The sequence below is a fragment of the Rhinoderma darwinii genome, chromosome 4 (genome assembly GCF_050947455.1).
Source record: "Rhinoderma darwinii isolate aRhiDar2 chromosome 4, aRhiDar2.hap1, whole genome shotgun sequence".
In the NCBI taxonomy this organism is placed as follows: domain Eukaryota; kingdom Metazoa; phylum Chordata; class Amphibia; order Anura; family Rhinodermatidae; genus Rhinoderma; species Rhinoderma darwinii.
The window spans coordinates 309,004,744-309,029,215 of record NC_134690.1 but is presented as its reverse complement, the minus strand read 5'-3'; the positions used below and the strand labels follow the sequence as shown (position 1 = coordinate 309,029,215).

General features: G+C 47.0%; 1 protein-coding gene across 4 annotated transcripts in view; it reads left to right on the top strand.

Annotated features, from left to right (window-relative positions):
* The window catches only part of LOC142759926 (histone H3-like centromeric protein A), a 240,708-nt gene that overhangs the window by 3,883 nt on the left and 212,353 nt on the right, over nucleotides 1–24,472 (top strand). For 2 of the 4 annotated variants that reach the window (XM_075862721.1, XM_075862720.1), the window contains exons 3-5: nucleotides 289–425; nucleotides 494–571; nucleotides 880–1,467. The exons of 1 other annotated variant lie outside the window; for it this stretch is intronic. In XM_075862721.1, the coding sequence (XP_075718836.1) occupies nucleotides 289–425; nucleotides 494–571; nucleotides 880–1,011 (347 nt within the window). In that variant the 3' untranslated portion in view covers nucleotides 1,012–1,467. Of the gene's footprint in view, nucleotides 1–288; nucleotides 426–493; nucleotides 572–879; nucleotides 1,468–24,472 lie in introns of those variants that run through there. One more of the 4 variants, XR_012883214.1, reaches the window with a different exon arrangement.

The following is a 24,472-nucleotide window of genomic DNA, read 5'->3' as shown; positions in this document are numbered from 1 at the left end:
TGTTCTGCAGCAGTCATATGGGATGAGACATCATCCCTGGAGGCCGGGTTGAACGCAGGAGCAGAGAGATCTGGGTAAGTTTGGCGGTTTTTTTCCGCTGCGTCTGGATGAGATTTGTTTGAATCTCCTCCACTCTTCTGCTTATGTATTACGCTGTGGAGTTTCCGCAATGAAATCCGTTGCAGAAAATCCGCCGTGTTTACCCTACGTGTGACCCCGGCCAGACAGTGAATTTCCATGTAGCGGGAGATTCATTTTCAGCTGTGATTATGGATTTCTTTCTTACAGGTAGAGGGGAAACAAGTCACAGACCGAGCACGCAACGAAGAAGACGTTACCGCCCAGGAGCCCGTGCGCTGATGGAAATAAGAAAGTACCAAAAATCAACCAATCTGCTCATTCAGAAAACCCAGTTTTTCCGCCTGGTGAGTGGATGTGTCCTCTGCGGCTGCTCCTCTTTATTGTCGGTGATATTCCCCTTTTATTCTTGCAGGTGAGAGAGATCTGCCTGAAGTATTCCCGCGGCGTGTTTTACTACTGGCAAAGCACCGCACTTATGGCGCTACAAGAGGTCAGTATCTCATACAATGCACTGTCCATGTAACACATGGGTCAACCAGAGAGGGAGCTGCTCTTTGCAGTGGTTCACTACTCAGCCCCCGCCCCCTCTAACACATCCATATGCCCTAGCGGGACATTTGCATAGGGGTTGTGATGCATTGTGGGAGTTCCAGAGGCCAGACCCCCCCCCCCCCCCCCACCATCACTCTAGCTAACAGCTCATAAAAGTGAAATCTGATCAGTCCTTCGAGCTGTGTAGTAAATTATACCGGGAGTGCTGTCACTTTAAGAGGGACTAATGCTCTTCTGTATCCACAGTCAGCTGAGGACTTCCTCGTGAGTCTCTTTGAAGATTCTTACCTCTTCAGTCACCAGGCCAATAGGGGCACTCTCTTTGTGAAGGACATGCAGCTCGCACGGAGAATCCGAGGCATCCCGTATGAACTGTGATAACGCTGCCGTTTTATCTCTCAAGATTTGATGAAGAATGATCACGTGTAAATAGTTTTATATTAATGGAGAAAATCTATTGGGAAATACAAGTTTTGCCATTGCATAAAAGATCCAGTTTGGAAGAGTAAACCGGCTTTAGCGCCCCCTCCTGACACTGGTTACAGTGGAGGTTTTTTCTTTGTTTTATCTGTTCATGGGAAAGTTGTTACAACCAATATGGCTGCCACTGCAGTTTGCAGGGTGGTAGTGCAGTCGTTTTTCTGTCCAGCTATGTAATGGGTTGTAGGGGTCCAGGATGTAGCACAGAAAATGACCACAAGGCGGCACTGCTGGACAAAACCGCTAACAAAGACGCTGGACACAACCGCTAATGAAACCTGATCTGGCCGACCTTCTAATTGTTCTGCTGAGTTTATGATCCGCTTCCTGTTTTTATTCTGTGAAGATTTGTTAATTTTTTAAATAAAAAAAAAATGTATATTATAACTTTGATCTTCATCATTTTAGACTAATCTTCATAAGGGCTTGGATATGATCAATGACTCCAGCTTCGCTGTAGTTCAATACTCTTGCTCTGTCCCACCCCCATTCTTTACACTGCAGCTATGCTTGTTCAGAGTGTTTGCTGTGTGTGTGGGTGGGTGTGTGGGTTGGGTCCAGAATTATTTGGGCAGTGACACAATCTTCATGATTTGGGTTTTGCTGCCACCACATTGGATTTGAAATGAAACAACTGAGATGCAATTGAAGTTGAAACTTTCAGGTTTATTTCAAGGGGTTAAACAAAAATCTCCTGTGAAAAGTTTAGGAATTGCCACCATTTTTCTACACAACCTCCTCATTTCAGGTGATCAAAAGTGATTGGACAAATTAACATTACCATAAATGTTTTTTTTAATACTTTGTAGAGAATCCTTTGCAGGCAATGATGGCCTGAAGTCTGGAACCCATGGACATCACCAGACGCTGGGTTTCCTCCTTTTTTTTTTTTTTTTTTTATATTTCAAATTTTTTATTTTCAAGAAAAGAAATGGGGATACAGAAAAAGAAAAGGGGGTGACATGGGTACAGAAAAAGCCCATGAGGGCCGATCATTTCAACCTATATTTCAACAACTATAAGTAAATATGCAATCAAAGTCCTCCCAACATACCGTGTTTCCCCGAAAGTAAGACAGTGTCTTACTTTCTTTTTATCCCCAAAAGCCCCACTATGTCTTACTTTCGGGGTATGTCTTATATTGGAAAAAAATTGTCGAATTTTTTTTTTTTTTTTTTTTCACAAACTTTATTTAACTGTTTTACATTTTTTTTTTTAGTCCCACCAGGGGACTTCACTATGCGATGTGCCGATCGCATATATAATGCTTTGGTATACTTAGTATACCGAAGCATTATTGCCTGTCAGTGTAAAACTGACAGGCAACCTATTAGGTCATGCCTCCGGCATCGCCTAACAGGCAGATGCTGAAGGCAGACCTGGGGGTCTTTGTTAGACCCCCGGCTGTCATGGAAACCCGACGGCGACCAGCGATTTGTTTGCGGGGGCGCCGATCGGGTGACAGAGGGAGCTCCCCCCTCTGTCAAACACATTAAATGCCGCTGTCACTATTGACAGCGGCATTTAATGGGTTAAACTGCCGGAATCGGCGCGCGCTTCGATTCCGGCAGTTGCAGCAGGAGCCAGGCTGTGTATAACAGCCGTGCTCCTGCCGCTGATGGAGACGTATGGAGAGGGGGGCGGCGCGGAAGTGGGCAGGAGGCGGCAATACCCCCGTGTTTCCCCGAAAGTAAGACATATGTCTTACTTTCGGGGTACGGCTTATATTAGCCGACCCCCCTGAAACCCCCGATACGTCTTACAATCGGGGGTGTCTTACTATCGGGGAAACACGGTAGTACCATCAATACACTACAAGCATTAGTATAGCAAGACAGGAATACCAGCATTACACCCTCATCCGCCCCTCCATCACCCACATCTCAGTCAATTCTTATTAACGATTGATTCAAATAGGGAAGTAAACGAAGGGTAGAAGGACAAAAGGAAGGGGGGGGGGTATAGGGAAAATCTTAAGAGGGAGAAGGGGAGATGTTCTCCCCTCACTCCCCCCCCCCCCCCCACAGCACATCACAGACCAGAGAGAACTCAAGAGCTCCCTGGTTCTCCACTAATCAGTTCACCCATGGCCCTCTTGTATCTGCCCGACTTGCAGAAGTCAAACCAATAGAACCAGGTTTTCTGAAACTGTGTTGCTCGTTCGGGTGCGGAATGGAGCAACTCCTCCATTCTCCGAATTTCGTGATTGCGCTCCAGCCATTGTCTAGTCACAGGAGGCTCAGAGGATCTCCAACCCCCCGAGAATACAAGCCTTAGCTGCGTTCAGCAAATGTCTCACTAACATCTTCCTGTAGCGCCCCACAGGTATATCGTGGTGGTGCAGCAAAATCCATGCTGGATCATCTCCCAGCGAGATTCCTGTGATCTCCAGAATGATATCTTGAACCTCTGACCAATAGGTGCGAAGGTTCTCACAGCTCCAGAATATATGTAAAAGCGTTCCCTCTTCTCTGCCGCATCGCCAACATAAAGGAGAAACATCCGGGAACATTTTATGTAGCACATGTGGGACTCTGTACCAACGGGATAGTATTTTAAAACTGGTTTCCTGATAGGCGTTACTAATAGACGCCTTATGTGTGAGGAGCATGATCTTTTCCCTTTGCTCTTGTGTTAGAGTAATCTGAAGATCTCTTTCCCATTTCGTAATATATGGTGGGATGAAATCCTCAGCAGGAGTGAGCAGCACGCAGTAAAGACTGGACAGGGCCCGTCTCACATGCCCCGTTTGAGAACACATAGTTTCAAAGGAAGATAGAGCTCGGTCATAGGAAGCCGGTGTAGGTAGTCTTGACAAGTAATGAGTCAACTGTAACGCCTGCCATTGGGACGCGTCCGGGAGACCCTCTGGCTGGGAACGCTCTTCTCGACGCAGCCAGGGCCGCCATCAGGGGGGTATTAGGGGTACTGGTGTGAAGGGCCCGGCCAAACCTAACTGAAAGGGTGGCCGGGCAACTGCCGTGACATTCTTTTGGTAGGAAAAAACGGGCCCCTGCAATGGGGCCCGTTTTTTTCACCAAAAGAATGTCGTGAGCTGCTGCGGGCCCCCTCCCCATGGGGGGGCCGTCAAACCGCCCGCGCGCGACCTATCGCGCGCACAAGGAAACTCCCGCGCATGCGCAGTCACGAGCGCGCACCCACGAACGGCCGCACTCGAGACCGCCGGTGCGCGCACCCGTGAACGAAGTTCGCGCAGCCACGGTCACACATGGACAAAACTTACCTGGAGCCTGGCTGGAGGTGAAGGACTGGACGTTTTGGAAGTTTTTTGGTGCTGATTCTGACGCAGTGTCCGAGTCAATATCAAGGCCCAAAAACTCTGTGAACTGGGCCTTATTGTTAGGGCTTATTCAGACGAACGTGTAATACGTCTGTGCAACGTGCGTGATTTTCACGCGCCTCGCACGGACCTATGTTAGTCTATGGGGCCGTGCAGACCGTCAGTGATTTTCACGCAGCGTGTGTCCGCTGCGTAAAACTCACGACATGTCCTATATTTGTGCGTGGTTGGCGCATCACGCACCCATTGAAGTCAATGGGAGCATGAAAATCACACCCAGCACTTCCACAGCAGTATAAACTATGAATAAAAACAGAAAAGCACCACGTGCTACAAACATACAAACAGAGTGTCATAATGATGGCGGCTGCGCAAAACTCACGCAGCCGCGCATCATACGCTGCTGACACACGGAGCTGTTATGGACCTTTTGCATGCGCAAAATGCCACGTTTTTTGCGCCTGCAAAAAGCACACGCTTGTGTGAATCCGGCCTTAGGGTAGGAACACACTAGGCATGAACACTGCGGATTTTATGCAACACATTTTATTGTGGAAACATTGAGATCAATGGTGACGGAAACATCGCTAATGGTTTCCGTTCGTCACCATTCCGGCAGGTTTTCGGACGGAATCAATAGCGTAGTCGACTGCGCTAAGGGTGACGGAAGCTGTGCTGTCACTTTCACTTTCCGTTGCGGGGTTCACCCGACGGAAACCTCAGACGGAACCCCGGAACGGAAGCGAACGGTGATGTGAACAGGCCCTAACACAAAAGTTTTGTATTTTTTTAAGCTGGTTCACAAAAAAAAAGAATTACAAATTCTACTGGACCAACTGCCTATTTAGAGACCGGCAGCAGCTCCAGGAGCGACATCATAAGGGTAGGAACACACTAGGCGGATATGCTGAGTAAAACTACACATGTTATCCGCCCCGGTAGCCGCAGGGAATTCCGACAGCAAAACCGCACCAAATAGTGGCGCAGGTTTCGTGAGGCTTGTCCGCTGCGGGAATCCTGCAGGGAAAAAAAAGTTTAGACTAGTCCTGGTGACGCATCTCTCTCTTCTGAACGTAGCCCCGCCTCCTGGGATGACGCTGTAGACCATGTGACCGCTGCAGCAGTCACATGGGATGAAACGTCATGACAGGAGGCCGGGCTGCGCTAAGAATAGAGGATCGTGTCACCAGGACTACGGCCGGGGCAAGTCTAAACTTTTTTATAAATTTAAAAAAGTGCCTTTTTTTTTCTCATGTGTGATTTTTGCGGCAGAACCGCAGCATTTCTGCAACAGAGGAGCGGCGATTCCACAGAATAAATTGACATGCTGCGGCTTAAAAAGCCAAAAGCCGCACTGCAGGTCCATTATTTTTGCAGCGTGTGGATGAGATTTGTTCAAACCTCATCCACTCTGCTGCGACTGTAATACGCTGCGGATTTTCCACAATAAAATGTGTTGCATAAAATCCGCAGTGTTCATGCCTAGTGTGTTCCTACCCTAAGGCCGGATTTACACGAGCGTGTGCTTTTTGCGTGCGCAAAAACGTGGCATTTTGCGCATGCAAAAGGTCCATAACAGCTCCGTGTGGCAGCAGCGTATGATGCGTGGCTGCGTGATTTTCGCGCAGCCGCCATCATTATGACACTGTTTGTATGTTTGTAGCACGTGGTTCTTTTCTGTTTTCAGTCATAGTTTATACTGCTGCGGAAGTGCTGGGCGTGATTTTCACGCACCCATTGACTTCAATGGGTGCGTGATGCGCGAACAATGCACAAATATAGGACATGTCGTGAGTTTTACGCAGCGGACACACGGACACACGCTGCATGAAACTCACTGACAGTCTGCACGGCCCCGTAGAGTTAGATAGGTCCGTGCGAGGCGCGTGAAAATCACGCACGTTGCACGGATGTATTACACGTTCGTCTGAATAAGCCCTAACAATAAGGCCCAGTTCAGAGTTTTTGGGCCTAGATATTGACTCGGACACTGCGTCAGAATCAGCACCAAACAACTTCCAAAACCGCCTCCCATTGATTTAATCTGAAATCAATGGGAGCCAGTCGCGGAAAAAAGAAAAAGCAGCACGTCCTTTCTTGCCGCGGTTCCGCCTCTGACCTCCCATCGAAATCAATGGGAGGCAGAAAATGCATTTTTCCCTACGTTTTTTGTCTGCTGTCCTCAATCGCCACGGGCAAAAAACGCGGCAAGATAGTGTGGGCAGGTAAAAATCTGCCTCAAAATTCGGTGCGCGGTTCCAGGCGGTTGCAGGTGCGCATGCGCGGGAGTTTGCGTGTGCGCGCGATCGTTCGCATGGGCGGCAGTGTTTGACGGCCCCCATGACGACCCCCATGCTACCCAGGGCCGCCATCAGGGGGGGTATTATGGGTACTGATGTGAGAGACCCGGCCAAACCTAATTGAAAGGGGGGCCCGCAGCTCACGACATTCTTTTGGTGAAAAAAACGGGCCCCATTGCAGGGGCCTGGTTTTTTTCTACCAAAGGCAAGTCGCGGCAGTTGCCGGGCCCCCCTTTCAATTAGGTTTGGCCGGACCTCTCACATCAGTACCCATAATACCCCCCCTGAAGGCGGCCCTGGGTAGCATGATATAGTGCTGGACGGAGTACCGTTAACAGGCGGTGCCACGGTAGGGGGGCCCAGAAAACTTAGCTGTAGGGGGCCCTGAAATTCCTGATGGCGACCCTGCACGCAGCCATGCATTGCCCCTATAAAAATGACTTACTCTAAAATGCCCCTGCTGTACCCATATCTTAAAGGTCTGATCTGACAGACCTGGTGTAATGATAGGGGTAGGGAAACGGACAAGTGAGCCCTAATCTACCCGCCACTCTGTCCCTGCCTACTTGCAACGACCCGCCCTAGGCGACGGGGTACAACTGGGCGGCGGTCCCTACGCTCAGTAAGTGCACAAGACAAACATACAAGGGAATATAAAGCAAAGGGAAAGGGGCAGTTGCCCACTGCAACACCGTGAGCAACAGAGTGGTGAACGAGCCAAGTCAAACCAGGAGAGCACGAGGTACAAAACGCAGAGCAGATGAGTCGTCAGAAAGCCAGGGTCAGAATGGAGCAGGATCAAATTGTTCGGAGCTGTAGCTGGGCCAGGAAACCACACGGAAAGAATCACAAGCAAGGAGGAACAGGAAAGGCAGGTATAAATAGACAGAGGGCTGGAGCTAGCTGAGTCTGGCCAGGCTGCGATAGGCTCTCCCACTCCTAAGCCTGCCAGCCTGAGTGGTGGAAGCTGGAGTCAGTCTCAGAGAGATAGACTCAGGTGAAGACTGATTACCTCTGGAAGTTAACCCCGAAGCTGTGCCTGGCAGATCCTTTACAGTACCCCCCCCCCTTTTATGAGGGGCCACCGGACCCTTTCTAAGTGGACCTGGTTTACTGGGGAAACGAAGGTGGAACTTCCTGACCAATACCCCAGCGTGAACATCCCGGGCGGGTACCCAAGTCCTCTCCTCAGGCCCGTATCCTCTCCAATGGACCAGGTACTGGAGGGAGCCTTGGACCATCTTGCTGTCCACAATCTTGGCCACCTCGAATTCCACCCCCTCAGGGGTGAGAACGGGAACAGGAGGTTTCCTCGTGGGAGCTAAGGACGGGGAGCAGCGTTTAAGGAGGGAGGCATGAAACACGTCGTGTATACGAAAAGATGGGGGTAACTCCAGCCGGAAGGAGACAGGATTTAGGACTTCAATGACCTTATACGGCCCAATAAACCGGGGAGCAAACTTCTTGGACGGGACCTTAAGACGCAAGTTCCTAGATGATAACCACACCAGATCCCCGACCATAAACAAGGGGTTAGCAGAACGTTTTCTATCAGCCTGAGTTTTTTGTACGCTCTGGGACGCCTCTAGGTTCTTCTGAACCTGGGCCCAGACTGTGCACAGTTCCCGATGAACGACCTCTACCTCGGGATTGTTGGAACTACCAGGTGAAACTGAGGAGAACCGTGGATTAAACCCAAAATTACAGAAAAAGGGGGAGACCCCTGACGAGTTACTGACCCGGTTATTAAGGGAAAATTCAGCGAGGGGAATGAATGAGACCCAATCATATTGACAGTCAGAGATAAAACACCTTAAATATTGTTCTAGAGATTGATTAGTCCTCTCAGTTTGGCCATTGGTTTCAGGATGGAAAGCAGAGGAGAAGGACAGATCAATCTCCAACTTCTTACAGAAGGCTCTCCAAAACAAAGAAACAAATTGTACCCCTCTGTCCGAAACAATATTTACAGGGACCCCATGGAGACGCAGGATGTGTTTGACAAACAAGGTAGCTAACGACTTGGCGTTGGGTAGTTTCTTGAGGGGCACAAAGTGGCACATCTTACTGAAGCGGTCTACTACCACCCACACCACCGACTTGCCTTGGGATGGAGGCAAATCGGTGATAAAATCCATGGAGATATGTGTCCAAGGTATCTGGGGAATGGGCAACGAACGTAGTAAGCCCGCTGGTCGGGACCTGGGAGTCTTGGACCTAGCACAAACCTCACAAGCGGCGATGTAGGCCTTAACGTCTTTAGGCAACCCAGGCCACCAATAGTTTCTGGCAATGAGGTGTTTGGTGCCCAGGATGCCTGGATGACCAGATAGTGCGGAGTCATGATTTTCCCTAAGTACCCTTAGCCGGTATTGCAGGGGAACAAACAGCTTGTCCTCAGGAAGGTTCCCGGGAGCTGAACCTTGATCAGCTGCAATTTCAGAGACTAAATCAGAATCAATAGAAGAAATGATTATACCGGGAGGCAAAATACAAGCAGGATCTTCCTCCGAAGGAGGGCTGGCCATGAAGCTACGCGACAGTGCATCGGCCTTAATATTTTTAGACCCAGCCCTATAGGTAACCAAAAAGTTGAATCTGGTAAAAAATAGCGCCCATCGAGCTTGTCTCGGGTTTAGCCTCCGGGCAGATTCTAGGAAAACCAGATTCTTGTGGTCGGTAAGGACCGTTACCTGGTGCCTAGCCCCTCCAGGAAGTGGCGCCACTCTTCAAATGCCCATTTAATGGCTAAGAGTTCGCGGTTGCCAATATCATAGTTACTCTCAGTGGGCGAAAACTTCCTGGAGAAGTAGGCACAGGGGCGGAGATGGGTGAGGGACCTGGTACCCTGGGACAAGACAGCACCCACTCCCACCTCGGATGCGTCAACTTCCACGATAAATGGCTCCATTTGGTTGGGCTGAACCAGCACCGGGGCCGAGATAAAGCACTTCTTAAGGACCTCAAAAGCCTGGACAGCCTCTGGAGACCAGTGGAGGAGATCAGCACCTTTGCGAGTGAGGTCCGTAAGAGGCTTAGCGATGACCGAGAAGTTAGCAATGAATCTCCTGTAATAATTAGCGAACCCCAAAAAACACTGTAACGCCTTCAGGGAGGCAGGTTGGACCCATTGCGCCACAGCCTGAACCTTGGCGGGGTCCATGCGGAATTCATGAGGAGTGAGGATTTGACCCAAAAATGGTATCTCCTGTACCCCAAACACACATTTTTCGGTTTTTGCAAACAGTTTGTTTTCCCGAAGGACCTGGAGCACCTTCCTGACATGCTCAATGTGGGAGGGCCAGTCCTTGGAAAACACCAGTATGTCAACAAGGTACACTACAAGAAATATCCCCAGGTAATCTCTCAAAATCTCATTTATGAAATTCTGGAAGACCGCCGGCGCATTATACAACCCAAAGGGCATGACGAGGTATTCGAAATGACCTTCGGGCGTGTTAAACGCAGTCTTCCACTCATCCCCCTCTTTGATGCGGATAAGGTTATACGCCCCCCGTAGATAAAACTTAGAGAACCATTGGGCCCCCTGAACCTGATTAAAGAGATCAGGAATCAAAGGAAGGGGATACTGGTTCCTTACAGTGACCTTATTCAGGTTACGGTAGTCAATTCATGGCCTAAGACCACCATCCTTCTTCCCTACGAAGAAGAAGCCAGCACCTACCGGAGAAGTAGAGGGGCGAATGTAACCCTTGGCCAGGCATTCCTGGATATACTCTCTCATGGCTTCACGTTCGGGACAAGAAAGATTAAATATCCTACCCTTAGGAAGCTTAGCTCCTGGTACCAATTCGATAGCGCAATCGTATTCTCTATGAGGAGGTAACACTTCGGAGGCCTCCTTAGAGAAAACATCAGCGAAGTCCCGAACAAACTCAGGTAGCGTGTTCACCTCCTCAGGGGGAGAAATAGAATTAACAGAAAAACATGACGTCAAACATTCATTACCCCATTTGGTAAGCTCCCCAGTATTCCAGTCAAACGTGGGATTATGCAACTGCAACCAGGGAAGGCCTAAAACCAAATCGGACGATAATCCCTGCATCAACAGTACAGAGAACTGCTCCAAATGCATGGAGCCAACAAGGAGTTCAAAAACAGGGGTATGCTGTGTAAAATAACCATTAGCAAGAGGAGTGGAGTCGATACCCACTACCGGGACAGGTTTAGGCAAATCAATCAAAGGCATAGCAAGAGACATAACAAATTCCACAGACATGATATTAGCAGAGGACCCTGAATCCACGAAGGCGCTGCCGGTAGCAGACCTACCACCAAAAGAGACCTGAAAGGGAAGCAAGATCTTATTACGTTTCATATTTACGGGAAATACCTGTGCGCCCAAGTGACCTCCCCGATGATCACTTAGGCGCGGAAGTTCTCTGGCTGCATTCTTACGCTTAGGACAGTTGTTCACTTGATGCTTGTCATCCCCACAGTAGAAGCAGAGACTATTCTTCCTGCGGAAATCTCTACGTTGTTGGGGGGACACGAAGGCCCCGAGTTGCATAGGTACCTCTGAGTCTTCCGGGGAAGAACGAAGCGACGGAACCTCGGGAGGCATCATGGGGGAGTCGGAGGAGAAAACACATAAACGTTCGCGTTGTCGTTCCCTGAGACGTCGGTCAAGTCGTACCGCTAAAGACATAACCTGGTCTAGGGAGTCAGAAGAGGGATAGCTAACTAGCAGGTCTTTCAGGGCATTCGACAGACCCAACCTAAACTGGCACCTTAAGGCAGGGTCATTCCACCGAGAAGCTACGCACCACTTCCTAAAGTCAGAACAATACTCCTCAACAGGTCTCTTACCCTGACGTAAGGTCACCAGCTGACTCTCGGCAAAGGCAGTCTTGTCAGTCTCGTCATAAATGAGTCCGAGAGCAGAAAAGAAAAGATCAACGGAGGAAAGTTCAGGAGCCAAGGAGAAGGCCCATTCTTGGGGCCCGTCCTGGAGCCGGGACATAATTATACCCACTCGCTGGCTCTCAGAACCTGAGGAGTGGGGCTTTAAGCGAAAGTAAAGCCTGCAACTCTCCCGAAAGGAGAGAAAAGCCCTCCGGTCCCCTGAGAACCGGTCGGGCAACTTGAGGTGGGGTTCAGGAGTTGAGGTGAGGGGAACTACCAAGGTAGCATCAGGCTGGTTGACCTTCTGAGCCAGGGCCTGGACCTGTAGGGAGAGACCCTGCATTTGCTGAGCCAGGGACTCAAGGGGGTCCATAGTAGTGTCAGGGACCAGGGTAGACTAGGTATATGGGCCTGTGATTATGTAATGATAGGGGTAGGGAAACGGACAAGCGAGCCCTAATCTACCCGCCACTCTGTCCCTGCCTACTTGCAACGACCCGCCCTAGGCGACGGGGTACAACTGGGTGGCGGTCCCTACGCTCAGTAAGTGCACAAGACAAACATACAAGGGAATATAAAGCAAAGGGAAAGGGGCAGTTGCCCACGGCAACACCGTGAGCAACAGAGTGGTGAACGAGCCAAGTCAAACCAGGAGAGCACGAGGTACAAAACGCAGAGCAGAAGAGTCGTCAGAAAGCCAGGGTCAGAATGGAGCAGGATCAAATTGTTCGGAGCTGTAGCTGGGCCAGGAAACCACACGGAAAGAATCACAAGCAAGGAGGAACAGGAAAGGCAGGTATAAATAGACAGAGGGCGGGAGCTAGCTGAGTCTGGCCAGGCTGCGATAGGCTCTCCCACTCCTAAGCCTGCCAGCCTGAGTGGTGGAAGCTGGAGTCAGTCTCAGAGAGATAGACTCAGGTGAAGACTGATTACCTCTGGAAGTTAACCCCGAAGCTGTGCCTGGCAGATCCTTTACACCTGGGCCAAATTCCGGGTTACCCAAAACCGGAGTGAGGGGTGATAACTGTTGTGATATTCCCTCTCTACTCCGCACCTTTCTAAACACCTGTAAAGTTGGATATATGGTAGGATGATCACAAAATTATTTTTTTCTATATAATATTGCTTTTAGTATGTCATTAAAATAAATTTTATTTATTTGTGTTGTACTTTTTCTTTTTTTTCTTTCTTTTACTCTATTGGGGCTGCCATTTTTTTTTTATCTCTGTATGTGTCCATTAACGACGCATACAGAGATGGAATACGGCAGCTACAGGGCATAGGAGTCAATGAACGGGAGCCGTTCCATTGACTCTGCTCTCTGTCTCTGTACTGCGCAGACGCAGGTCAGAGTCACACAGCAGAGCAGCTGTTTGCAGGGAGTTAGCAGGCGCCATACTGAAGACCAGCTGCACTGCAGGTAAGGTGTGTGTCTCTGTCTGTCCCACTCTCTATCTCACAGTCCCCCGCTCTCGTGACCCCCGACGGGCCCCCCCCCCCCCTTGTATGAAGCACACATGATGCAACTGTACTGGGAAAGCCCTGAACGATAAATCTCTCTAGTTGTGCTGAGACTGTTTGGGGATGTGACTAATGAACCTCTCACACTCCAGTAGGAGGGGTAATGGTGGTCACCCAGCTTTCCCAGACCCCTGAACGATAAATCTCTCGAGTTGTGCTGAGACTGTTTGGGAATGTGACTAATGAACCTCTCAGTCTCAGCACAACTAGAGAGATTTATCGTTCAGGGGTCTGGGAAAGCTGGGTGACCACCATTACCCCTCCTACTGGAGTGTGAAAGGTTCATTAGTCACATCCCCAAACACACTCCAGTAGGAGGGGGTAATGGTGGTCACCCAGCTTTCCCAGACCCCCGAACGATAAATCTCTAGTTGTGCAAAATCAAGTGTAATCAAGCATTTTTTTTAATGTGCTTTTTGGCACGTAAAATGTGCAAAAAATACACGGCGTGTGAACCGGTCAACTGAAAAGTCATTCTCTTCACTTTCATCATTCTAAGGGTATGTTCACACGCAGTGTTTTCAGCTGAAAAATCGGAAGCAGGACGCCTGCAAGCGTCTGCCCATTGATTTCAATGGGAGATACGGCGTTCTGTTCCGACAGGGCGTTTTTTACGTGGTCGTTTTCCAAAACCGGCACGTAAAAAGACGCCCGCCAAAATGAAGTGTACATCACTTCTTGGGACGTTTTTGGAGCCGTTTTTAATTGACTTTATAGAAAAACAGCTCCAAAAACGGCCGTAAAAACGTGAGTTAGATAAAAAAAAATGGCTGAAAATCAGGAGCGGTTTTCCCTTTGTTTAGTAAGCGTGTGAACATACACTTAGCCTTTTGGTGTTTCCTATAACTTCTGCCAGATGCAGAATCACACCCAAAATGGCTGCCGGACACTGCTTAGCAATTTGAAGACACCTTTTCCTGGCTTGTGGGAGGGGGGGTGAGATTCCCTCCCACATTTACGGCAGCTGTGGGTCAGGTTACTTTGCCTTATTCACCTTGCTGTAATTCTGGGAAGTTCTCCCCCTGGTGGCCAACATAGGAAAACATGTCAAATTATTATTTAATTTTTAATACTTTCCACCATATGGAAGAAAAAAAAAATAAAGCAAAAAACTTAAAAAATATAATAGCAATAAGTAACAACACTTAAAAAAAAAAAAGGTTTAATTCGCGACACATTCCCTTTAAGGCAGCAGAATAGGCTAGTAAAGCTCTGTATATTGGCACACACCTCACACTCCTTTACGGACCATAATTGCAGATAAAAATACTCATCCATTCATTTCTATTGCAAATGGACACCTCCTATATTTACAGGGCCACCTGATCGCATCCTGCAATATTGACACAGATTAAAGAGAACCTTTAATCTTTAAAGGGAAGGTGTCGCGCAAATTTTATTTTTTTTATATGTTATTGCTTTTAGTATGTTATTAAAATAAATTTTATTTATTTGTGTTTTTGTGTTGTACTTTTTTATTACTATTACTTTTACTTCACTTCACTATGTGGACTGCCATTTTATTTTCATCTCTGTATGTGTCGATTAACGACACATACAGAGATGGAATACGGCACATACATCCCCATAGAGAATGCGAACGGGAGCCGTTCCATTCACTATAGCGTACGCCGTCTGTGTGGGAACGGCACATGCGCCGCTCCCACACAGTCCAAAAGGAAGGTCTTCGGCCGAGCGACATCCGGCGCCATTTTCATGTGGACCGGAAGTCGCGGCCGGACAGTAAGATGACTACTTCCGGTCGCGGCTTCCGTCCATATGTTCAGAAGCAAGGACTAGGAGCGGACGGAGCGGCGGCGGCAGGAGCAGGTAAGTTATGTTTGTGTATGTTCGGGTTATACTGTATTTACCACTGTATCTAATCCTCCTACACTGTACATTCGCTCAAAAAATGGCGACACACAGTGTAGGAGGTTTGAACATTCAACCCCCTCCTTTCTCCTGGCACTAGCCAGGATAAAGGAGGGGGGATTGTTTGAGGACGCTAAAGCGAGTGTGTCTTCTCCAATTTTGCAGCATAAAGCAATGAGGTTGCTTTACCACATGCCAATGCTGCAATTTTGGGAATTGCTCCCTCTAGTGACCAGCACATGGAAATGTTATAAATTAGAATCTAATTTATAATATTTCCTGACTTGTGAAAAAATGTTAAAAAATTAGAACAATGTTTAATCATTTATATACTAACAGTTTAACTAAAAAAAAACATTTTTCTAGCGACACATTCCCTTTAAGCTAAAGAAATGCAGCTCGAGCGCGTTGAGATCTGGTGACTCGGTCATTGCAGAATATTCCACTTTTTTGCCTTATATACTCCTGGGTTGCTTTCGCAGAATGTTTTGGGTCATTGTTCATCTGTCCTGTGAAGCAACGTCCAATCACCTGCTGCATGTGGTTGAATCTGAGCAGAAAGTAAATCCCTGAACACTTCAGAATTCATCCAGCCGCTTCTGTCTTCAGTCACATCATCAACAAACACTAGTGACCCAGTGCCAGGCAGCCATGCATGCCCATGCCACCACACTGCCCCCGCCATGCCACCACATTGCTACACATGCTATACATGTGTTACACAGGATGTGGTGTGCTTTGGATCATGAGCCGTTCCGAGGATTCTCCATACTTTCTTCCTCCCATCATTCTGGTGCAGGTTGATCTTAGTTTCATGCTGTTCCAGAACTGGGCGGCTTCTTTACTTGTTGTTTGGTAAAGTCTAATCTGGCCTTTCTGAGGCTGATTAATGGTTTTCACCTTGTGAACCCTCTGTATTTGCTCTCATGAAGTCTTCTCTTTATGGTGGACTTAGATACTGATCCACCTACTTCCAGGAGAGTGTTCGTCACTTGGGTAGATGTTGTGAAGGGGTTTTCTTCACCATGGAAAGGATTCTGCGATCATCCACCACTCTTGTTTTACGTGGACGTCCAGGCCTTTTGGAGTTCCTGAGATCACCAGTGCGCTCTTTTTTTTTCTTTTTTTTTTTAACAATATACCAAACTGTTGATTTGGCCACTCCTGACATTTGTGCTTCTCTCTGATGGATTTCTTCATTTTTTTTCAGCCTAGTGATGGTCGGTTTCACTTGCATTGAGAGCTCCTTTCACCTCATGTTGTGGGTTCACAGCAACAGCTTCCAAATGCAAATCCCACACCTGGAATCAACTCCAGACCCTTTACCTGCTTAATTGGTGATGGAATAACGAGGGAATAGCCCATGCAGCCCATTAAATAGCCTATTGAGATAATTGTCCAATTACCTTTTGGTCCTTTGAAAAAGAGGCAGCTACATATTAAAGAGCTATAAGGGTATGTTCACACGGCCTATTTTGGGTATTTTTTCGGGCCGCATAACACATTGCCTTGTTGTGCCAATAAAGATTTTCTAGACCCGCTGTAAACCATTTTACCCGTAAGTCACAGGCTACAGCGGGGGTTCCCAACCAGTGGCTCATGAGCCACCTATTGCCTGCTGTATGGCTGACCATAGGAGTCCTTCGTAATGACCATGTGAATCGTCAATTTACATTGTTCCAGCAGAATGGGTGCTGGTCTCGGTGCAAGTCGCCTTAAAGAAATGACCACATCTAATGCTTGGCGGACTGGTCGTCACTTTTTAGTGCCAGTGTCATTTTTATTATTTCTAGTTTTGGAAGTAAAGCAGTTTTAGTAATAAAATACCACAAAAAAACCCCGGACCCTCACATACCTTGACCCCAGAAGCTGAGACGATAGATGGGGCCGTATTTCTGGGCCAGGCACATGAAATGTCGAGGAAGATCACTGCGCCCCAGATCCATCAGATTCCCGATGAAGGGCAGTGGTGCGGGACGCGGAGGGCGCTGGTTCTGGTCGAGTCCTGACAGGCGACACTTGGAGTGGGAACATCTTAAGTATAGAAAGAAGAGGACGACGAGGGCCGGCAGCAGCAGAGGGACCGTAGTGAAGCTGAAGACTTAGGCCTCATGCACACGACCGTAGCCATGTGCACGGCCGTGAATTTCGGGTCGGCCGGCTGCGGACTGTCAGCCACGAGCCGCCCGCAAATTGCGGGACATGCACATGGCCGCGGCCATTATTTTCAATGAGCCCGGATCGCAGAAGACAGCCGTAATAAGACAGGTCCGTTCTTTCTGCGGTGCGGGCTCCCGGGCCATGCACAGACCGTAAAAACTACGGTCGTGTGCATTGCCCCAGAAAAATGAATGGGGCCGCAATTCTCCCGTGGATTTTCGGGGGAATTGCGGCCGCAAAAGCACGTTCGTGTAGATGGGGCCTTAGGAGATGCTTGGTGTATATGTAGAGACAGGCGTAACCTTGAGGACAGGAAATATACAGAGGGAGGCATGGAGATTGATAGGAGAGGAGGCAGCGGACACAGGGTGAGCACTCAGTGTGGAGAAGACACATTTTATGCACAGCCATAAATTGAGTGGAGTTCCCCTTTAATAACCTCACCAGGTGGCAAGGCCCTGGCATGCTGGGAGTCGTAGTTTCACAACCGCTGGAGAGTCTCCGCTCTAGAGGATCACAAGCTTCAGGCTGCACATGCCCAGTACAGTGGACTCCTCAGCCTGGGATCAATGCAAGTCCATATTACATTGGCGGCAAGATTTGGGGGCTCTGAACTCCTCTCTACAGCAATCTACAAATTATATCACATCGCCTACAGGTCCTGCGCACTACATTGCCCAGGTGCTGTGCGGTTTATCTATAGGGTGGATGGGGCCCTTTAAATGATGGAGTTTCTATTCATAGCCCAAGATCCTGTGACCGTGACCTTCCCCTGTGTTTTATCGCTTCATCTAATGATTGACAGGACTGTACTGACCTTGGGCGCAGACGGAGGGTGAGCGGAGAATAAGTCAAGGAGAGATGAATGATGGATAAGACAAGTGAAACGAGGCCTCCGTGTGTGTGTAATGTAATATGCAGTGTTTGTGTGTGTGTGTGTGTGTGTATACACATACACATACACACACACACATTATACATACACATATATATATATATATATGTATATATATATATATATATATACAAACACACATATATATATACATATATACACACACATTATATATATATATATATATATTACATACACACACACATATACAGTATATACACACACACACATATACATATATAAGTATATATATATATATATATATATATATATATATATACATACACACACATACATATATATACACAAATACACTACCGTTCGAAAGTTTAGGGTCACTTAGAAATTTCCTTATTTTTGAAAGAAAAGCACAGTTTTTTTCAATGAAGATAACATTAAATTAATCAGAAATACACTCTGTACATTGTTAATGTGGTAAATGACTATTCTAGCTGCAAACGTCTGGTTTTTAATGCAATATCTACATAGGTGTATAGAGGCCCATTTCCAGCAATCATCACTCCAGTGTTCTAATGGTACATTGTGTTTGCTAACTGTGTTAGAAGGCTAATGGATGTTTAGAAAACACTTGAAAACCCTTGTGCAATTATGTTAGCACCGCTGTAAACAGTTTTGCTGTTTAGAGGAGCTATAAAACTGACCTTCCTTTGAGCTAGTTGAGAATCTGGAGCATTACATTTGTGGGTTTGATTAAACTCTGCAAATGGCTAGAAAAAGAGAGCTTTCATGCGAAACTCGACAGTCTATTCTTGTTCTTAGAAATTAAGGCTATTCCATGCGAGAAATTGCCAAGAAACTGAAGATGTCCTACAACGATGTGTACTACTCCCTTCAGAGGACAGCACAAACAGGCTCTAACCAGAGTAGAAAGAGAAGTGGGAGGCCCCGCTGCTCAACTGAGCAACAAGACAAGTACATTAGAGTCTCTAGTTTGAGAAATAGACGCCTCACAGGTCCTCAACTGGCAGCTTCATTAACCCCTTCCCGCTCCTGGACGTATTATTAGGTCATGGTAGCTGTATCGTTCGCGCTCCATGACCTAATAGTACGTCTCGGGAGTAACGGCAGTTTCGGCCGTCCACCCGACACATACAGGAGCTGTGACAGCTGATGTCTCGTACAGCAGCTGTCACAGCTCCTACAGCGGGAACCGATCGCTGTGTCCCCGCTGATTAACCCCTTAAAAGCCGCATTCAATAGAGATCGCGGCTTTTTAGGGGTTAAGCTGCCATCGCCGGCCTGCTACACGATAGCGGCCGGCGATGGTGACTATTTCAACCGGACACCAAACAATGGAGTCCGGTTATGCCATCGACGGAAGCCTAGTGGGTCCTGACAAAGTCAGGATCCACTTTGCTTGCTATCAGTGAGTAGCTGACAGCTCTAATACACTGCACTTCGCATGTAGTGCAGTGTATTAGAATTGCGATCAGGGCCTCCTGCCCTCAAGTCCCCTAGTGGGACAAAGTAATACAGTAAAAAAAAAAGTAAAAAAAAGATGTGTAAAAATAAGAAAATAGAAGTAAGTAAAAATCCCTCTTTTTACCTTATCAGTCCTTTATTATTAATAAAAATATATAAATAAACTATACATAATTGGTATCGCCGTGTCCGTAACGGCCTGAACTACAAAATTATTTCATTATTTATCCCGCACGGTGAACGCCGTAAAAGAAAATAATAATAAACCATACCAGAAACACAATTGTTTGGTCACTTCACCTCCCAAAAAATGGAATAAAAAGAGAGAAAAAAGTCGCATGTACCTAAAAATGTAACTTATCGAAACTACAGTTCGTTACGCAAAAAATAAGTCCTCGTACGGCTTTATTGATGGAAAAATAAAAAATTTCTGGCTCTTAAAATAAGGTAACACAAAAAGTGAATGATTTTTTACAAAACGTATTTTATTGTGCAAACGCTATAAGACATAAAAAAAACTATAAACATATGGTATCGCCATAATCGTATCGCCCCGCAGAATAAAGTGAATATGTCATTTATAGCTCACGGTGAACGCTGTAAAAAAAATAGAATAAAAGAACAATAGTAGAATTGCTGTTTTTTAGTCACCACGCCACCTAAAAATAGAATAAAAACTGATCAAAAAGCCCAAGAAAACTACAATGAATTCCTCAAGGGGTCTAGTTTCCAAAATGGGGTCACTTTTGGGGGGTTTCCACTGTTTTGGCACCACAAGACCTCTTCAAACCGGACATGGTGCCTAATAAAAAAGATTCCACAAAATCCACTAGGTGCTCCTTTGCTTCGGAGGCCGGTGCTTCAGTCCATTAAGGCACTAGGGCCATTTGTGGGATATTTCTCAAAACTGCAGAATCTGGGTATTAAGTATTGAGTTGCGTTTCTCTGATAAAACCTTTTGTGTTATAAAAAAAATGGTATAAAGAGGATTTTCTGACAAAAAAAAAATGTAAATTTCACCTCTACTTTGCTCTAAATTTCTGTGAAACACATAAAGGGTTCATAAACTTTCTAAATGCTGTTCTGAATACTTTGAGGGGTCTAGTTTCTAAAATGGGGTGTTTGATAGGGGTTTCTAATATATGGGCCCCTCAATGCAACTTCAAAACTGAACTGTAAACTAAAAAATAAATAAATTAGGCAATACTTCTCTTCTTATATTATACTGATAATGAGCCGTGCCCACCCCGAGATTACCCCAGTTTTGAATGTTTGTATAAACGGAGACCCCTATTAGACCGTTTCAGTGCCCGGTTTTCCCAAGCATACACCCCCAAGAACTGTATTTCTATTGATGAGTCCTTGGTACATTTTAAAGGGAGGGTTCAATTCCGCGAGTACCTGCCGGGTAAGAGGGCAAGGTATGGCGTGAAGATGTATAAGCTGTGCGAAAGTGCATCAGGGTATACCTACAGGTTTAGGATATATGAAGGGAAGGACACCAGTAGTCAGCCCCCAGAATGCTTACTGGGAGTTAATGCAAAAATTGTGTGGGATTTGGTGCACCCACTGCTGGACCAGGGTTACCACCTGTCCCTGGATTATTTTTATACCAGCGTCCCACTCTTCAACTGCCTCGCTTCCAGTCATGTGGCACTGCTAGAAGAAATCTGAGAGGCCTCCCTAAGACTCTGCTTGGGCAAACACTCAGAAGGGGTGAGAGCAGGGAACATTCTAGCAGCAACATATTGTGTGTCAAGTACAAGGACAAGAGAGATGTCCTTGTATTGACAACAATACATGGCCACACCAGTACCCATGTACCAGTACGAGGTACCAGTACAGAGACCCCCAAACCAGACTGCATCCTGGATTACAATAGGTACATGGGAGGGTTGGACTTGTCAGATCAAGTCCTGAAGCCCTACAGCGCCATGCTATATGTAAAAGAAGTTGGCCGTGCACATCATACCGATGGATTTGTACTGTGGATAGGCCATCAATGTTTAGGGGCTGCACAACCCCTTTAAGCCTACGATTTAGCAGGCTTAGAGGGCCCATGAGACAGGATCACAGATTGTGTGATCCTGTCTGCTGGGCCCTGTATGTAAGCCAATCACATGGTAGGCTTAGATACATGGCCCATGTGTGATCCTGTCTGCTGGGCCCTGTATCTAAGCCAATCACATGGTAGGCTTAGATACATGGCCCATGCGTGATCCTGTCTGCTGGGCCCTGTATCTAAGCCAATCACATGGTAGGCTTAGATACATGGCCCATGTGTGATCCTGTCTGATGGGCCCTGTATATAAGCCTACCACACTGTAGGTTTAGATACATGGCCCATGCGTGATCCTGTCTGCTGGGCCCTGTATCTAAGCCAATCACATGGTAGGCTTAGATACATGGCCCATGTGTGATCCTGTCTGATGGGCCCTGTATATAAGCCTACCACACTGTAGGTTTGGATACAGGGTCCAGCAGACAGTAATCTTATACTGTATAAGATTACTGTCTGCTGGACCCTGTATCTAAGCCTACCTTGTGGTAGGCTTAGATACAGGGTCCCACAGACAGTATCACACATGGGCCCTGTATCTAAGCCTAACACATGTGTTACTAATCGTGTTTTTTTGTGTGTTTTCTTACAGGTTTGGTCATTGGACTACGTCGGATTCCAGGACTACTTCGATGACGGCTTTTTTTTTTATTATCAATAAAATGGTTAATGAGGGTTGTGTGTGTTTTTTTTTTATTTCAATAAAATATTTTTTCTATGTCTTTGATTTTTTTTAAACTATATTACTACCGCCTTAGTAATGGCCGCCGGCTGATTGACAGCATCCATTGCTAAGGCGGGGCTTAGTGTTAGCCGGTGCAAAGGCTAACATTAACCCCCATTATTACCCCGGTACCCACCGCCACCAGGGGTGCTGGGAAGAGCCGGGTACGATCCAGTACCTGACCATCTGTAGTGATGGTCGGTTACTGGGGCGGCCGCAGGCTGGTAGTATCAGGAGGGGAAAGCCCAAAAACAGTGGCCCTTCCCACCCTGGTAATGCTAGCCTGCTGCTGCTTTATTGTATCTGGCTGGTTATGAAAAATGGGGGGGACCCCACGTCATTTAAAAAAATAAAATAAAAAATAATTGGAAAGACTGATGTCGGGTCCCCCCCCAATTTTCATAACCAGCCAGATACAACACAGCAGCAGCAGGCAGCATTACCAGGGTGGTAGGTGGCACTGTTTTTGGCCTTCCCCAGCCTAAGGCTGGGTTCACACGACCATGTTACGTCCGTAATGTACGGAACGTATTTCAGCCGGAAGACCCGGACCGAACACACTGCAGGGGGCCGGGCTCCTAGCATCATAGTGATGTACGACGCTAGGAGTCCCTGCCGCTGCGTGGAACTACTGTCCCGTACTGTAATCATGATTACAGTACGAGACAGTTGTCCTGCAGCGAGGCAGGGACTCCTAGCGTCGTACATCACTATGATGCTAGGAGCCCGGCCCCCTGCAGTGTGTTCAGTCCGGGTCTTCCGGCCGAAATACGTTCCTTACATTACAGACGTAACATGGTCGTGTGAACCCAGCCTAATACTACCAGCCTGCGGCCGCCCTGGTGCCTGACCGTCACTGCAGATGGTCGGGTACTGGTTCGTACCCGACTCTTCCGAGTACCGCTGGTGGCGGTGAGTACCGGGGTAATAATGGGGGGTTAGTGTTGGCCTCTGCACCTGCTAACATTAAGCCCCGCCTTAGTAATGGAGGTTGTCAATCAGCCAGCGGCCGTTACTAAGGCGGTGACAATAAAGTTTAAAAAGATACAAGCACATAGAAAAAATATTTTATTGAAATAAAAAAACACAACCCTCATTAACCATTTTATTGAGAATAAAAAAACGCCGTCATTGAAGTCCTCGTATCCGAAGTCCAACAACCGAACCTGTAAAAAAACACAAAAGCACAAAAATAATCAGTAACACATAAAGAAGCAAAATTATTATTCTTACCTTTCCTGGGTCCAACGCTGGAGCCGCAATGTCAGTGTGAAAGCAAAAATATTTTCCAAAGTGTTTTAGACTTAATGTATATCTTATATATTTATATCCTTATATGCTTGTACAAGTTAGTTATATTAGAAGGTAGATGCTCTGGGACTTTAAGGAGTAGGCCGTGTGCAAAGCACTACGCAGCAATAATAATAATTAAAATGGAGAATCATAGTGCGTGTGCAAAACACTACGCAGCAATAATAAGAATTAAAATGGAGAATCATAGTGCGTGTGCAAAACACTACGCAGCAATAATAAGAATTAAAATGGAGAATCAGTGCTGTGTGCAAAGCTACGCAGCAATAATTGGGAAGATGAGGGAACGGCCCCCCTAAGAGCCAATTAAGTTGTGGAACTTTATCTAAACTTTCTGACTCATTTGTTGTTGAAATTTTGTTATAAATATCCGTGCTGATAAGAATAAAGTAGAAGCATTTTCATACAGTAACGTGTCTGTGTGTTTTTGCTACTCCGAGCTGCTCGTATTCATAGGATGATTTTTTTAAAAGCTAATTTGGAGCTGGATGGAACTCAAGGCGTAGTGTATGCTAGAATTGCATTCACAGTTTATGGCGCCCGAACAGGGACTGCGGCACTAGGAGCCAGAGACCACCCGAACCAGGCAGAGGAGACCGGACGGGAACGTGTAGACCAAGAGCTGCAGCATAGTGTAAGAAGATTTGATTCTCACATTTTGCTCTGCATCTCCCCGTCTGGCCCCCCCTATTTTCGGATGACTAAGGCTCCACCTTAGGGAGTAAGGTATGAAGCCGCAGTTCCAGAACCCTGTACTCCCTTAGAAAGTAAGTGCCTGACTTCCATCTCAGTTTGTGTGAAAGAGGAAACTCCTGTTAGAAGTCAGTTTAGTTTGTTATACTTCTGATCTATTTTGTGTGTGTGTGCGTGTCGGAAAGGGCTGCTCAAAGAGGAAACTCCTGTTAGA